Raw genomic sequence first — 15,254 nt, 5'->3', positions numbered from 1 at the left:
AGCAGGGCTGAAATAGAGGGGTTTATAGACATGATCAAATACAGGATCAGAGTGAATTTAGAACAAGAAACTTCACAAACATGTTTTGAGGAGCTCTGAGACTTATTTAAACTTTTTGAAGAGGAGGGGAATATGTCACCTTTAAAGACACTCTCAGTCATGTTATCTAATTTTGAAATGACAGATTCTGTCTAAGGCAGAAACAAGAGCTCGTAGTGGACGTGTTATGATTGTTGTAGCCATGACAACGTGTCCTGCTCCTGCAGACTAAAGCTATCCACTGTAATGATTTCAGACTTTTTTCGCAGTTTAAAATTCCTTTGCAGAAAATTATCATAAAAGAAATCTCATTCGAGCCACATTTTCAACACGGCCATCCTTCAAATTGACAGTTTGCAATTCCTGCTTCTGTTGGTGCTTTTAGTGTCACGAGCCAGATGTGCTTCAGTTTGTCTAAAGTATCAAACGTGTGCAGATGTTCTGTAGAGCTAACTGTCCTCCATCGTCTGAGCAGGAAACAGCCAGAGGAGATTCAGCGTGATGTGAGGAGGAACTTTGTGCAAACAGCAATGATGCAGGAAACTTTTTCAATGCACCTTATTAGTGACGCACGACTCATGACTTTTTCCCAGTGCATTGTGGAATACAATGACTCAACTAAAGGGCTCAACATTTTGGCTCATGAAGTTAAAATTCCATTAATTTTCTCCATAGCAGATTTGATTATTATGATGTCATAACCATCACAGGTAGACTGACCACGAGATACCTGAGTGTGAGACGATGGTTTATGCTCCTGAAGGAGACACGAGTTCGTCTGATATCAACCTTTAAGAACAACACGGTTTATTCCCGATATTGGGGAAAAGAACTACATTACCCACGACCGTAGAGTGTCACAGCAACGTCTCTGATTGGTTGAGCTCGCTGTTACCATGTTTCCCGTGAACGGATATTAAAACAACACAAACTACAAGATATTACAATACGCGTATGGACAGTATAAACACGAAAACGATGACTAAAGTTACATTGAAGAAGAAGAAGAGGGCTCATTCGCAATGGATTGTGGGATGTGTAGTTCCTTGACTCTGGAAAATAATGTACACAGTCTTGTACCTTTGCCTTTATTTCTGTTTTGTAACGCTGTTTTAGCTCTGAATCAAATGTTTTATAGTTAGGAGTGTTGGGGTAGCTGGTTGTCATGGTAACATGCTTCATTCTCTTTATATAAAGATTTTGTGAAATGTCATCGGAGGATTTGAACGGGCAGATTTACTTCAGGAACCAGAGCCGTGAGAAAAAGTGGGCGGAGCTACTGTTGAGGCAACTATAAAGGATTTAGTCATTCTCACTCACATCAGACAGCAATACAAAATGTCAAAAGAGTTTAGCTTCGTTTTGCTCACTGTGACGTCATCATGACATCATCATGACGTCGGCCGTAAAAGGGTCTAGGGTCCAGAGAGAGAGAGAGAGAGAGAGAGAGAGAGAGAGAGAGTGATGGGATGTTGTGAGGACGACGTGAAATATCTCGTGACTCACCCCGTACTCGTTATCGATGAGTTCAGGTTTGAGCAGGAAGTCGGGGTAACCCGTCATCACCATCATGTGCTTCAACTGGGAGAGAAGAAGAGTGATGAAGAGGAGCATAACCCACACACGCACACACACAGACACACACACACAGACACACACACACAGACACACACACACACACACACACACACACACACACACACAGACACACACAGACACACACACACACACACACACACACACACACACACATACACATACACACACACGCACACACAGACACATGCACACACACACAGACACAAAGACACACACACACACACACACACACACACACACACACACACACACACACACACACACACACACAAAGACACGCAGACACACACACACACACACACACTAATCAAGCTAACCCAATGTAACAGGATTACAGGCGGCTCTTTCTCTGCAGCAGGGCGCTCTAAAAGGATTATAACTGCAGATCGTTTGAGTATTAGGGGGGATATCTTGCCATGCAGACCATAAACCAGGACCACAGAGAGATCTGGATTAAGCAATCCCCACTTCTCAATGTCAAGCCCTTGATGTATTCTATCACACACTTCCATCTAACCAAGCAATCAATCAAACCCTCCAGAAAGAAAGGAGTTTGCAGAGAAAGAATTAAATCCTCTGGAGGTCTTAATGGGATCTGGCAGGGACTCGTGTTTGCAGACGCTGAGCGACGCTCTCTACCTTTGCTCTGGCCGCCTCCTTGGTGGCTTCGTCCATCCAGTCCAGCTCCTGCAGCCGGAGGTCCAGGGAGTGCTTAATGTCCTCCACCAGCTCCTGAACCTGAAGAGTGAGGGTTCATAGTGTTAGAGGTTTGAGCGCCCTGTAGACGATAGTGGATCAGTTTCTGTAACATAAAGAAAGTTTAGGGAGTTCAAGAGCCCCGAAGACGACCAGGACATCAGTTTATATCTATAACTTTATAATCCTCTGAACGCCACACGGGACGACTCAGACCACGAGAACACACACCTGCTGTTTGTAGTCACGACTCCACAGACACAAGATCTCACAGAATCTCACGTGATCAAACATGACTTCAGAAGAAAAACAAACATGGAGGACGATGGTCGTGGTTAGCTCAAACTGCTCTTCTTCTTCAGTATTCCACTGGGCTCAGGGGTCAGGTGTGTTTATGTTCGCCGCCATGTTTGAGATCTGTTAAAGTGGTCGCTTCCCGGTCTGCTCGCTCTCATTGGCTGCTGCAGGTATTCAGTCAGAGGCAGCCCGGTCTGGAATCATAAATATCAGACATGTTGGATATTTAAGATTCCAGATCGAGGAGGCTCCGACTCGATGAGGAGCAGTAAAATAATCGTAGTCACATCACACACTGGAGGATTACTTGGATCAATATCAGACCACGCCCCCTCCCGATCAGCACGGGGAAACAGAGTCTAATATGGTCTGATCAGTAGCCAGCTTAAGACCGTGCTGCAAGACGTTTCATTCGTCCACTGGCAGGAGCTCGTGGCTTTGTGTTCAGAGTTTTAAACCACACACGGTGATCCAGATGATGGTAAATCTGTCCTGGACCAGCAGCCTCAGCGAGCCGTGATTACACACATCAGGTGTTTGTTTTGTGTTTGAATTCACAACATAAAAAATGTGATCACCACTGACCCAACGAGAAACACAAAGCACAAGTCAAATCATCCACCCATCACTGAATCTTTGATTTCACACACGGCGGTTTCATTCTCCAGGTGCAGACACCACGCAGCTCAGAGAGACCCCAAACCTGGAGGGCTCGGACTCCTTTGTTTGATGGTTCTGTATGTTTTGAACAAACATCTGCTTCATGCCTGAAATATCAACAAAAGAGAAACTTCCTCCAACTCAAATTGTTTGTTTTAAATGATCTGACAATATCAGAAGAAGGGAAAGAAAAGAAGTGGAAGTAAATTAAATGTGATTTTATTAACCAGAAGACAAAGTACAAACTCAAAAGTCAGAGTCGAGGTAAAACTTCAACTCCCAGTCTGCAGAGTGAAATACTGATTCCTGGTTCAGTCTTTGAGGAGAGGAAGGTACGAGCTGCAAAGTGAATGATCTTAAAGCTCCTGTGAGGAGTTTTCTACATGATTAATGGCACACTGTTAAAACCATTTCCCCAGAAAGGGTTAACTCTGTGAGATATGTTCAACTTCTGAAGACAACAGAATGAGATTTTACATCCAAAAACAACTTTCACACAAAGAGGGGAGAAGTGCAGCTTTGTCCACAAGGGGGCGCAAAAATCTAAATTCCTCACTTTAAAGGAGAATTATGATTACACGCCATCAGACCGTCACTGAGCTGACGTAACTTAATGATGACGGGCTGGCGACATTCACGATATGTACGGACGATGTATGGAAATAGGGACGTCAGGCCGACCTCATATCATGACGTCGTGCTGAATTCAAACTACGACGTTGGGCTAATGACAAACTGAACGTGGGTAATGGCGTTCCCCAGTAGACACTCTGTAGAGCTTACACAGAATAGTCCTGATAGTTTGATAATCATCCTCACTGCCGCCGTCTTCCCCCATCATCCTCTCTCTTCCTACATTCATCAATGAGGCTCCACTAGCTTGAAGCGTTTCTGAGATTTAAACTTCATATCTGAGCAGAATCTGCAACCAGACATCGGGAGCATGGGAACTTAAATTTCAATTAAGGTGTAGAACGCTGAGAGTCATTAGCCCCCAGAAGTCGTGTAAAAGTGTCTTTATGCTTCATAGCGAGGAGCTTTGGCAGAGATTTAAAAGTTTTAAGAGAAGAAGAAGAAGAAGAGAGGCAGCTGGGTGTAAGATAAAAGCGTGGAGGGTGGACCGTGAGAGTGTGCGGAGACGATGATGAAAGGGAGATGATGGAGGGCTTAAAGAAAGAGCAGGAGGTTACAGAGGTGAGAAATCTCATTGGGAACCACATCCCCATGTCCTGCAGTGGACACGAGCTGAGATAACAATACGTCGAGGGGAAGGATTAAGGTGAACCAAGAGGGGGGATCAAAGGTGAGAGGCAGGGGATTAACAGGGAGTGACCTGGGCTGAGGGCGAAATAGAAAGAAAAGAGGTGTGAGGGAGAGGTAGTGGTGATTGACGTTGATTGAATTCCTAAATCCCAGAACAGAAATCAATCAAAATCATCTTCCCATGTCAAAAATACAGCTGGACGTATCTGCACTGCAACCAGAGAAGAAGAAAAAGTACCAGCTGCACAAGAAAGGGAGAAATATCATGAAACATGTTGTCATCATGGAGGTTTAAAGATCCAATCTGTGAGATGTGTAGTGAGTGAAATGATAAAGTGACCTTACTATATGATCAGACTGGACTGGACTGCAGTACCCATTTTAGACACTAGGTGTCAGAGATATATATTGCTCCTTTAAGGATAAGAAATATGGATATGTTTGCATAATTATGGGCGTGGCTGATTTGACTGGTTGGCATGTTGTAGTTGTTTGCAAGAAGGCGTAAGGCTTCAGCTCCATCTCTGTTTCTAGATTAAACATAGTGAAGTTAATAAGCACGGTTAAAGCCCGATCCAGCAGATGTGTGGTTTCGGGGACAGTTGGCCTTGAAAATGACAAAACTCACAAGCGTAAACAAACAATGCTGATGATGAAGTCGTTGCTGCGAGATGGCATTATAAGACAGAGGAAAAGTTTGTCGAGAGCTGGAAACAACAGTTTTGTTCTGTTTACAGTCTTCTTTCCTGGCGTCGTCTAGCCCCGCCCCTCTTCCTTCTAACACATCATGTCGGTCGTTTTGATTGGTCTGGTACCACCGTGCAGTCCGTCGGTCGAGTCATGGCATAAATGAATCGCTCCACGATCTTAATCTGACACGGTGAGCATCCTCACAGAGAAACATCTTCTGGTCTGACCTCCGACTGTGTGCAGACGTTTTATTAGCTTTGTTTTGAAGTTTAAAATTCTGGTATTATGTCAACCTCACCTGATGATTCTGTCCGCCACGTGGTGCAAAGATTCCTGACAACACCTGGTCCAGTATGCCAGAGATAAACCACCAAACTGTTCCCCCCCCCCCCCCACCCCACCATGTAGTCACCCCCCCTACCTTGGCTTTGCTCTGTGAGGAGAAGTGCTGCTGCACGAACAGGGCTCCCAGCGCCATGCCGAAGTGTTTGTTGGCCTGAGTGAGGCAGAGCCGGCCCAGCTCCAGCTGCTGCTCCGTGCCGTCGATCTCCCGGGAAAACTCGTGGATGGTGCTGCGGAAGGCGGTGGACAGGTGTTCGCTGAGCGCCGCCACGATACGCCACAGCATGTAGTTATGGAGAACCCTGAGACGGAAAGAAGGAATGGAAAGGTCAGACTTGTTAACAATCATTTGTTCTGAATCTTTGAATAAATCGAGGCAGCTTTCCAGGCTCATGTAAAGATTGAAGCATGTTCAAGTTAGCCCACGTTCTGCTGTGGAGGTACGAAGGTTATTATGAATCAGGTGAGCACAATCCAAAAACAGTTCAGTCTAAACAGTAATGTGCATTAACCTTTACTCACATGCCTCGTTAAACCAGCTTCACCACGTTCTCGTGATATCCTCCTCTAGTTAAGACAAGTCACTCAACAGAGTCACAAATACGGAGAATCAGAAAACTCCTGAAGCAACGTCTAAAGGAGCCCTCAGTAGGACCTTACTATATGATCAGACATTTAGGACATCGAGGTGAAACACCAAGCGGATAAAGCTCGTTCTAAAACGAGGGTGAACCTTGTGTTGTCTTTTACTCGTGGACGTGGAGTTGGTCTGCTTCCTGTTGGACAGGCAGGTGACAAACACCGGCGGTTAGCTTGTGCTACCGTGCGTTAGCTTGCAGTGTAGGTACAAGCAGTAAACATACACACTATGTCCTGCAGGGGGTGATGAGCCCAGGAGGAGGGGCTTAGATTGAACGTTGTGTTTACAAACATTTCTATGGACTTCACTTTTAACCATCATAACTTTTTGCGTCCGAGTAAAAACTAAGCACCACTTCTTAGAAAGGTCAGAGAGGTGCAGATAACTATACAGAGATCTGCTGATTATCCAGCAGTCTGGGAGTTAAATGAACGCAGAACAGGAGGAGACTCTCCAGAAACGAGCTGACCTCATGCAGAGAATCACCCGCCTGTTTTAGGTGAAGACGGCCGAGCTTCAATAAAATATTTTAGCTGAAGGGTTAGCATCATCTTCTCCAGGGCGTCTATCTTCCAATAATGAGTGAACTCGGGTCGCACTAATAAACCTGCAAAACCATCTTACACGACCCGGCTGTATGCATCCTCTTTCTAATGAATTCAATTCAGACTTTCAGTGACATGAGGAGAAGTGTTGTTTTCACATTGAAAAATTGAATAGTCGTCTAGTACAGCTCTGTCTTTGTAAAGTCACATCCACTCACTGTGTTTAACTCTCATCATGCTCCATCTGGCACAAAGCTCGGTTCCTCCATCTGCCCTCTGAGCCACTCAAGAGTCGGAAAAGTTCGAGAGAGAAGAAGCGGGAGACAGTGATCGAGAGCGGGGGCCGAGGAGTCAAGAGGGCCCACCAGTCAGAGAACAGCTTCCCCCCCTCTCCAGAGAGACTCACAGCTGAGCGGGGGGGAAAGAAAATGGATCATTCATTTATGTATTCAAGCTGCGTCTCATCCTCCAGACGATGGAGTGCTGGTGAGTCCCCGTGCCCCCACTGGGTGCAACCATCTCATCTGCCCAGCGGGTACAAATGCCCCCCCAGTCTCCCACTGCGAGGCTCCATGTGAACCCCAAGGCATGTCGTTGTTTTTGTTATCGCTTTCTTTTCTTAAAGTTCCCCTTTGCACGACAGATATTAAATCACAAGCGCCTTGGCAACAGCACCCCGAGGTCCCACCAGCAGGGCACTCGTGAAGGGAATTTAATTGACGGGAAAAGGGAGAAAAAGGCAAGAGGTGCAGGATGGAAGGAAGGCAGGAAGGAAGGGAGGAAGAGGCTTGTCAGGAGGCTTGATCATCAAATAAATCCAGGTGTGCTGCAGGTGTGGCTGCTTCCTGTGTGTCTTTGTGTGGCCTCCTGGTTGGTGCAGAGCATTTGTTTGTACTGACACACTCGGACAGATGTGAGTCTATAAATTTGCATGTGTGTGTACAGATGTGAGTCTATAATGTACATGTGTGTGTACAGATGTGAGTCTATAATGTACATGTGTGTGGACAGATGTGAGTCTTTAAATGTACATGTGTGTGTACAGATGTGAGTCTATAATGTACATGTGTGTGGACAGATGTGAGTCTATAATGTACATGTGTGGACAGATGTGAGTCTATAATGTACATGTGTGGACAGATGTGAGTCTTTAAATGTACATGTGTGTGGACAGATGTGAGTCTATAAATGTACATGTGTGTGGACAGATGTGAGTCTATAATGTACATGTGTGTGGACAGATGTGAGTCTATAATGTACATGTGTGGACAGATGTGAGTCTATAATGTACATGTGTGTGGACAGATGTGAGTCTATAATGTACATGTGTGGACAGATGTGAGTCTATAATGTACATGTGTGGACAGATGTGAGTCTTTAAATGTACATGTGTGTGGACAGATGTGAGTCTATAAATGTACATGTGTGGACAGATGTGCAGCTATGAAAATGATCTCTGTGATGACATGATTTTGCAGAAATGTGGAAGAGATGTAAATCATGGTGCTCTGAGATTGATCACAAACTGTCTTACTCATTGTTGTCTTAAGTCAGCTGGACTGCTTCAAGTTCGGCTCGGACATTGTTACATCATCATCAACATTTTGAGATTTCCGCTAAATATTCCTCTGCTCCGTGATACACGATGTGCCTGTGAAACTCCTCCCCTCTCTCAGATTTCCTGTCGACATTTATCCCGCTCTACAAATATGCACGCGTCTGGGTCAGTAAATCAAACCTGCAGTCCACAAACAAACAGATGACATCACAGCGGGTACATCTACTCCTTAAATACGGTCTTTGACCTCCATTAATTTAACTTTTCACAACAGAAAAGATCAAAATGGACTCTTGTGAAACATGTCCCCCCTGATGAAGTCGTCTTTGACCCTTCCTTACACGCTCCTACAGGAAAACTGCCGGCATGGTCACTGCACGTGTTTGTGCGTGCGCTCTGTGCAGTAATGGAGTCACAGCGGGGCTAAATGAAAGCACAGAGCTTGACGGTGAGGGCGCTGTACAGATCAAGCATTAGGTCTTAATCACCGGAGGACTGAGTGAAGGCTCATTAGCTGAATGGGTTTTAATGGGGCTAGTTAAGAAGATGAAAAGACATTGTCCCCGTACGCTGCATCAACACATTAGCACAGGTAATGACCCTGCAGGTAATGGAGGAGGGAGCAACTCCTTCAGACCAAACTTGGAACAACATTAAAAGTGGAGGCTGAAGTGGAACAATGGGACTCTCACACGCTTTATATCTGCAAACTACCAACACACACCGATCAGCTCGGGGGGGGGGGGGGGGGGGGATTTAAAGAACCAGGAAAACAAAAGACCGGTTCAGCACCAAGCGGCAACCTCCGGTGTTGAGAAGTGAAGCTAATTTTGAAGTGCAAATTCCTGTAGTTCCTCTAGTGTCCACTAGAGGCTGGCTGCAGCTGTAGCTGACCTGATTGACAGGTGGGCGCGGTGTAACGGTTTGTCAGGAGGTTTAAAACCCGCCTCAGTTCCAGCTCTCAGCCTGTCTTTAGGTTGACTGAAAGTTAGACTGAGACAGCATTGCCAGCATGGAGACCGCCATCGATGGGACTCCAGCGCCCCCTGCAGGAACAGACGGGTGACGTCACTCAGGCTTCATCCGTTAATATTTACAGTCTGTGCTTTCACTGCAGACTGAGAGATCGACTAGCGTACTGTAGCTAGTAGGAGTAAAAACAGAGCGTACTAAAAGAGAGAGCTTTTTGTCTCTGAGAGAGATCTTCAAACTGCTTCTAATGAAACAGGGTGAGACAGCATTTCCAACATTGAGACCGATGCTCTTTGAGGAAGTTAAAATCTAAATGAGTTTATGAGCAACTGAGAGTGAAAATATAAAGACAGCGGCTCCACAGAAGCAGACAATCAGACTTTTTGTTATATTGGTGCAGACTTTAATCCTAAAAAGATGAATAGAGGCAAACTTCTTCAGCTCCGCAGGCCCCGCTGGGAATCAAACCCCGACTGCTGAAAGCTACGGCGCCATAAAATCCACTGCTCAGAGAACGGCTTCATCTGAAAAGGCTTTACTGCTACCAGCAGTGAGTTTTAAAAAACCAACAACGTTACACTTCCATGCATCACTCATGAACACACACACTCTCACACACACACACACACACACACACACACACACACACACACGCACACATGCACACACAGACACACACACACACACACATACACACACACACACACACACACACACACACACACACACACACACACACACACAGACACACACACACACACACACACACTGTCCTCTGAAAACGGCTGGATGTAACATAGACGAAATTATAGACTCTCCCCTCTAGCCTTCAAATTACAAAGCCCAAACACTCAGCAGTAATAACACTGGATTCCCTTACACACACACACACACACACACACACACACACACACTGACTCTGAGAGTGACGGATGAATGGAGGGAGCAGACGGCGAGGCAGGGAGGAGTGTGAGTGTGTATGAGGGACGCTGGTGTTGTCATTATGCTTTCCCCTTCATTGGAGGCCTGCTCATCTGGCTAATGGGATTGGCTGCAGTGTGTGGGGACGGCACGCACACACACACACACACACACACACACACACACACACACACACACACACACACACACACACACACAGGAGAGAGGAAGTGGTAGAGAAAGATGGATGGAGGATGAGGATATGGAGGTGTGATGGCTTTTGTCAGTGGACTTGTATGATTGGGAGGCGTGTGACAGATGGAGAGAAGGACGAAGAGAAGTCAATATTTAGATGTTGTTGATAGCAAACTCAAAGTGCCGACAAAGAACCTTTGACCACCATAATCTAATCAGTTCTTCCTCGCGAGATAAAGAGTTAACAAAAGACAATCCAAAAACCAGAAACCCCCCCCCCTCCCCCCGCAGCCCGTGTGAAGGCATCAAAATGACGTACGGATGTAAAAGACAGACATATGGGTGAAAAGAGAGAAGGCTGTAAGGTAGCAGGAAGGTTGATCCTTTCGTTTTGAAACGGGCTGTCTAACAAGCCGACGAGGCACCTGTCTGTGTTCTCTCTTCTCGTCTGTCACCTTTTCAACTCTCACACAAAACTTCAGTCGGCTCCTCCAATTTAACGAGAGTAAAGCCTTCCTCGTCTGTTTTCCTGCATGTCAGCCTGCACCCTTCAGAGGTGTTGTTTCTCCGCCTGCTCCTGGACGCTGCATGTTTGTACCTGTTACTGTGTGAATGACTGAGTGCAGCAAATCACAAAGGAGTGCGTCTGTGCTCCATTAGGGGACAAAGACGTCTCCATCTGCTCCACCGGACGGTGACACTTCTGCTACGACCCGTGACTCAGACACTGAGTGTTACTCATACAGTGATGACTCCTTCTCTCTGCATGGTTTGATTTGAACTTCATAAAGACTCGGCTGCTAATCTTCTATTTTTGCACGCTTTGTTCAGCTGGATTAATAACCAGGAATCCTGTAGGTGGGTTAATCATCCGGGTTTAATCAAGCTCCTGCACTGAGAGAAACCGGCCCTTCATATCCCACATCCAGACAAATCAAAGAAATTGTTTCCTCAGTTCAAGCTGTGCTGCAGAGCAGGCGGCAGCGGATTCAAGGAAATTCAAATATCCCAGTTTGATCGACCTCTAACACGACTGTCAGATACTCTGAGTGCTCGCTGCTGCCTCAGGTCTGTTATTAACCATCGCCAGGAGAAGGAAAAAGACTCCACCGGGCTTCAGAGAGATGTTGCATGATCTTGTTTGGATATTCACATGAAGAAGTGCAAACTCATGCTGGTCATTTTAAATGAAACATGAAAGGGAAGAATCCTGCAGCGTCTTTTTGCAACCTTTACATTCTTTGATTGTCTTGTTGTTGCTCATATTCATTTTATAAACTTCAATCAACAGTCACGTGTGGATGATTAATTATGTTTAAATATTGGGCTCTTTTTATTCATTCAACCTTTCGATGCATTAAAACAGTTAATCTACTGTGAAAGAAGATCTGAAACCCCTTCATCAGGAAGTCATCAGAGCTGAGGATGAATGTGATAAACACGTGTCACACTGCAGAAAGGAACATGAAGAGAAGCAGGTGGACTTCTTACCGACAGGATCTTGGGCTGTTAGGTGCAGGTTTCCGTTGTTATCCCAGTGTGAGTGCGAGCTTTGGTTTCCTGTTGTGTTTGTTTATTGGCGAGTACGAGTGTTGCTGATTGAAACGAGCTGCATGAACAGGCGGTGCCGGAGCGACCACATGATGCGAGGAGCTGCAGTGATTTTAAAGATATTCCTTTAAGTTAAGCTAATTAGAAACAACCCCGCAGGTAATAAAAACGCTATGTTCCAATATTTGTACGAGTGTGTGCGAACAGGAAATGTCTACCTTTGTTTAAAACCCGATACTGAACTTCCTGGGAGACCGAGGGTGGAGGTACGAGGAGGAGGAAAAAAGAGACTACAAAGGTAAGACAGAAGCAGGTGAGGAGGAGGAGGGTGACGAGAGGCAGAGAAGTGACAAGAGATGAAGAGAGCGGTGTTCAGGGAAAGAGGGTTATCATTGCTGTTGAGAGGGAGAGACGTAGTGAGGGAGGAGAAGGAGCTCGGGAACAGGAAACTGAAGAGAAGAGAGGGAGAGGATGACGGGAGGAAAAGTGTGCGTCAGTCCTAAAAGTTCACTGTGCTCTCTCTCTAACAGCGTGTGATTCTAACGTCTTTATCAAATCACCAAACAGACCAGTGTTAGCTTTTAGAGTGATGTCACAACATCAGAAGTGTTGTTTCGTAACCCCTCGTCCTGTACTTCTCTGAGTCAGATGGTTTATGATGTGTGTTATCAGATTGATCCGCCTCAGAGGGGGATTTGTCTTTGCGCTGCGCTGCGGGGACCCGCCGGTAATTGGGCGAAGGCTGACAGTTTGTGTCGGCCATTGATTGGACAAGAGCTGGTGCTGCGATTGGAGGAGAGCTGATGGTTCCAGTTTTAAAAGGGAGTCGCGGAGGCTGCTGGTTGTGTTGAGAGAGATGTGTTTACCAAAGTGAGGAGTCTGCTACCTCGTATTAAGACCACCGTGTGCCAAAAAGCAGATTGGTCTGCTGACTCACAAATAAGAAAGCTCCCTCTCATAGCAACCGTTGCTAGGCTACTTCCAGTTCGACAAACGTTCTCCTGGGCCGAGTCTTTTCAGAGCATGGTGGTGAATTTGAGACCTTAGTTTGGTGACTGAACGTGACTGAAGATGCTCGGGGTCGTCTGACAGCGTGACTCTAAATATCCACATCGTGATCCAGGAGGACTTCCCCCTTCATGGATCTCATTTAGCTCTCGGTGATGTCGCTGTGATTGTCAGACCGTGCTCAAAACTCTCAGCTGAGTACTGAAGAACCTGTTGGCGACAGTTAGAGGATGTTTCAGACCGCTGGCTCCAGAAATGGTCACTGATGGAGTCCAGAGGTCAGGAGAGGCGGGACAGTGAGCAGACGCTAACGTTAGCCGACATCACTAGCATCAGACATGGATCAAATGATTAACGTTAAGTTTGTAGAGATGTAGAGCTCTCCACATACACCATACTGTAACTCTGTTCTTATTCTGTCACTGAGGACGAGTCAGATGTCGAGGTATTTTCAATTGTTTCAAAAGGAAAGGAGCCCGGAGACAAGAGGTTTAGTCTAACCTAGCAACAGTAACTAAGGAGGGCGGGGTTTGGCAGAGGGTCAACTGAGACGACAGGGTAACCTTTTATGTCTGACAGAAGTCTCATGATTTCATCCTGAGGTTGTTATATCACCTGCTACAGTCAGTTTGAGAAGCACAAAATAGAACTCTGAAAAGAGAAGAGATTCAAACTTTCAGATCTGAGCTCCACACCGAGGACGATATCAGCCGAACGCCACGGCTGGCTGAGTGAATGGTGATAAAAGAGAGGGAGGACAGGGTGTCAGAGAGGAACAGGGAACAAAAGAGAGGGAGAGAGGATGATTGAAACGTAAGCTGGAGTCTATTACTGAAGCCATCAGGGGGGATGGATGGACGGACGACTCCAACAGAAGATTGGTAAACAACACGAGCAGAGACGGAGCGTCGACCTGGAGCTAATGGACGTGACAGAGTCGCCCGTTACTTTAACAAAGAGCGGTACGGAGCCTTCATAATGTAACCTGAACTCCACGGGGATCAACGCTGGAGCGTCGTGGTTACAAAGGAGGTTTCACAAAGACGGAAAGCAGATCAACGAGATGATATAAGAGATGTTTATGATAATGGAGCCAAATCACAGCGACAAGAAAGATCCAGCCTTTTATTGTGGCTGATGAAAGCAAGCTGCACTGAACACCTCTGTGATTCAAACCTTTGTGTCAAAAAGAAGAAAGAGCCCGACAGCAGCCGATTTACACACTGAACCCTCGACCAAACGCTGCACTGACCGAGGCCACGTTAGAAAGTTGGTCCAGGTTTCTGAGATTCTGCTGACTTTAAGGGTTAGGATTAAGTAAACTATAATCTGTTCTGAAGGTCGGACGACACGCCTCACACTGATGTTTGCAGGGATGGTAAACATGAAACACTTCCTCGCCAGCTGCTGGTGAACGTCTGACATCACCTACTGCATCACAGTGTGGTTCTCTGTTCTTATTGGCTCACCGATTGGCAGGGTGAAGAGCCTAAAAATGGACTGAATTCATTTTCTCATTCAAACAGAAATGTTTGTTCTTTGCTACACATGCCGTGTGAGGAGCTGTCCTTAACTCCTCCCCCGTCTTCAGCGCGCCCTGGTTGGTCAGTGACACCTGCACACGCCCTCTGGCTCGACCGCCGGCAGGGAGAGAGAGAGAGAGCGAGCCGTGTGTCCATGATGTCAAAGTGAAAATATAAAGAAGAGGTCCTGAACGGTGGCGTCACCAAAGCCTTGTTTCCTGTCATTTATTTCTCCATCTGTCAGTGACAGAGGAGAGGCCTACGACCCCGTGTCCACCTGCCGTGTTTCCCTGCTCAGTTGGCTTGAAGACGATCAAACTGGACAAACATCTCAAAACAAAGCCACGCCAGGAGAGCGTGCAAAGAGGAGGCGTTAAAGAAACGGTGTGTTAACAGCAGAAAAGAAGCCTCATCTCCCCGGCGTCCAATGGGAGCAGAGAGAGAGAGCGAACAAATGTCTCATTCTGATAAAGATTTACGACAACTCGCTGAGCACGTGCATGTGCATTCAGAGCGCTCACGGCCGGCCAGATAGACCTCAGAGGTCACGCTTCCATCACTGCATCACCTGTTTGCCGGTGGTCATCAGGTGACCTCTGAACTCTGATAGATGAGTCCGTCTGCGAGCTGTCCAGAGGAGAGCAGAGACTCGTTCGTTCACAGAGTGAGACTTCACAAACAAAGATCCTTTACTAATCTCATTGAGGTAAATGTGTCCGTGTCCTCCACGCCTGACGCCGTGAATGCTTTTCATT

The 15,254-nt window shown here is 46.3% G+C and overlaps 1 protein-coding gene across 3 annotated transcripts in view; it reads right to left on the bottom strand.

Moving 5' to 3' along the window:
- The window catches only part of LOC132980190 (endothelin-converting enzyme-like 1), a 40,997-nt gene that overhangs the window by 12,530 nt on the left and 13,213 nt on the right, over positions 1-15,254 (bottom strand). For all 3 annotated transcript variants that reach the window (XM_061046172.1, XM_061046171.1, XM_061046173.1), the window contains 3 exons: positions 5,666-5,888; positions 2,278-2,376; positions 1,546-1,620 (listed from right to left, as the gene is read on the bottom strand). In XM_061046172.1, the coding sequence (XP_060902155.1) occupies positions 1,546-1,620; positions 2,278-2,376; positions 5,666-5,888 (397 nt within the window). The remainder of the gene's footprint in view (positions 1-1,545; positions 1,621-2,277; positions 2,377-5,665; positions 5,889-15,254) is intronic.

The sequence above is a fragment of the Labrus mixtus genome, chromosome 9 (genome assembly GCF_963584025.1).
Source record: "Labrus mixtus chromosome 9, fLabMix1.1, whole genome shotgun sequence".
Taxonomy (NCBI): Eukaryota; Metazoa; Chordata; class Actinopteri; order Labriformes; family Labridae; genus Labrus; species Labrus mixtus.
This window is presented reverse-complemented; position numbering and strand designations above follow the sequence as displayed.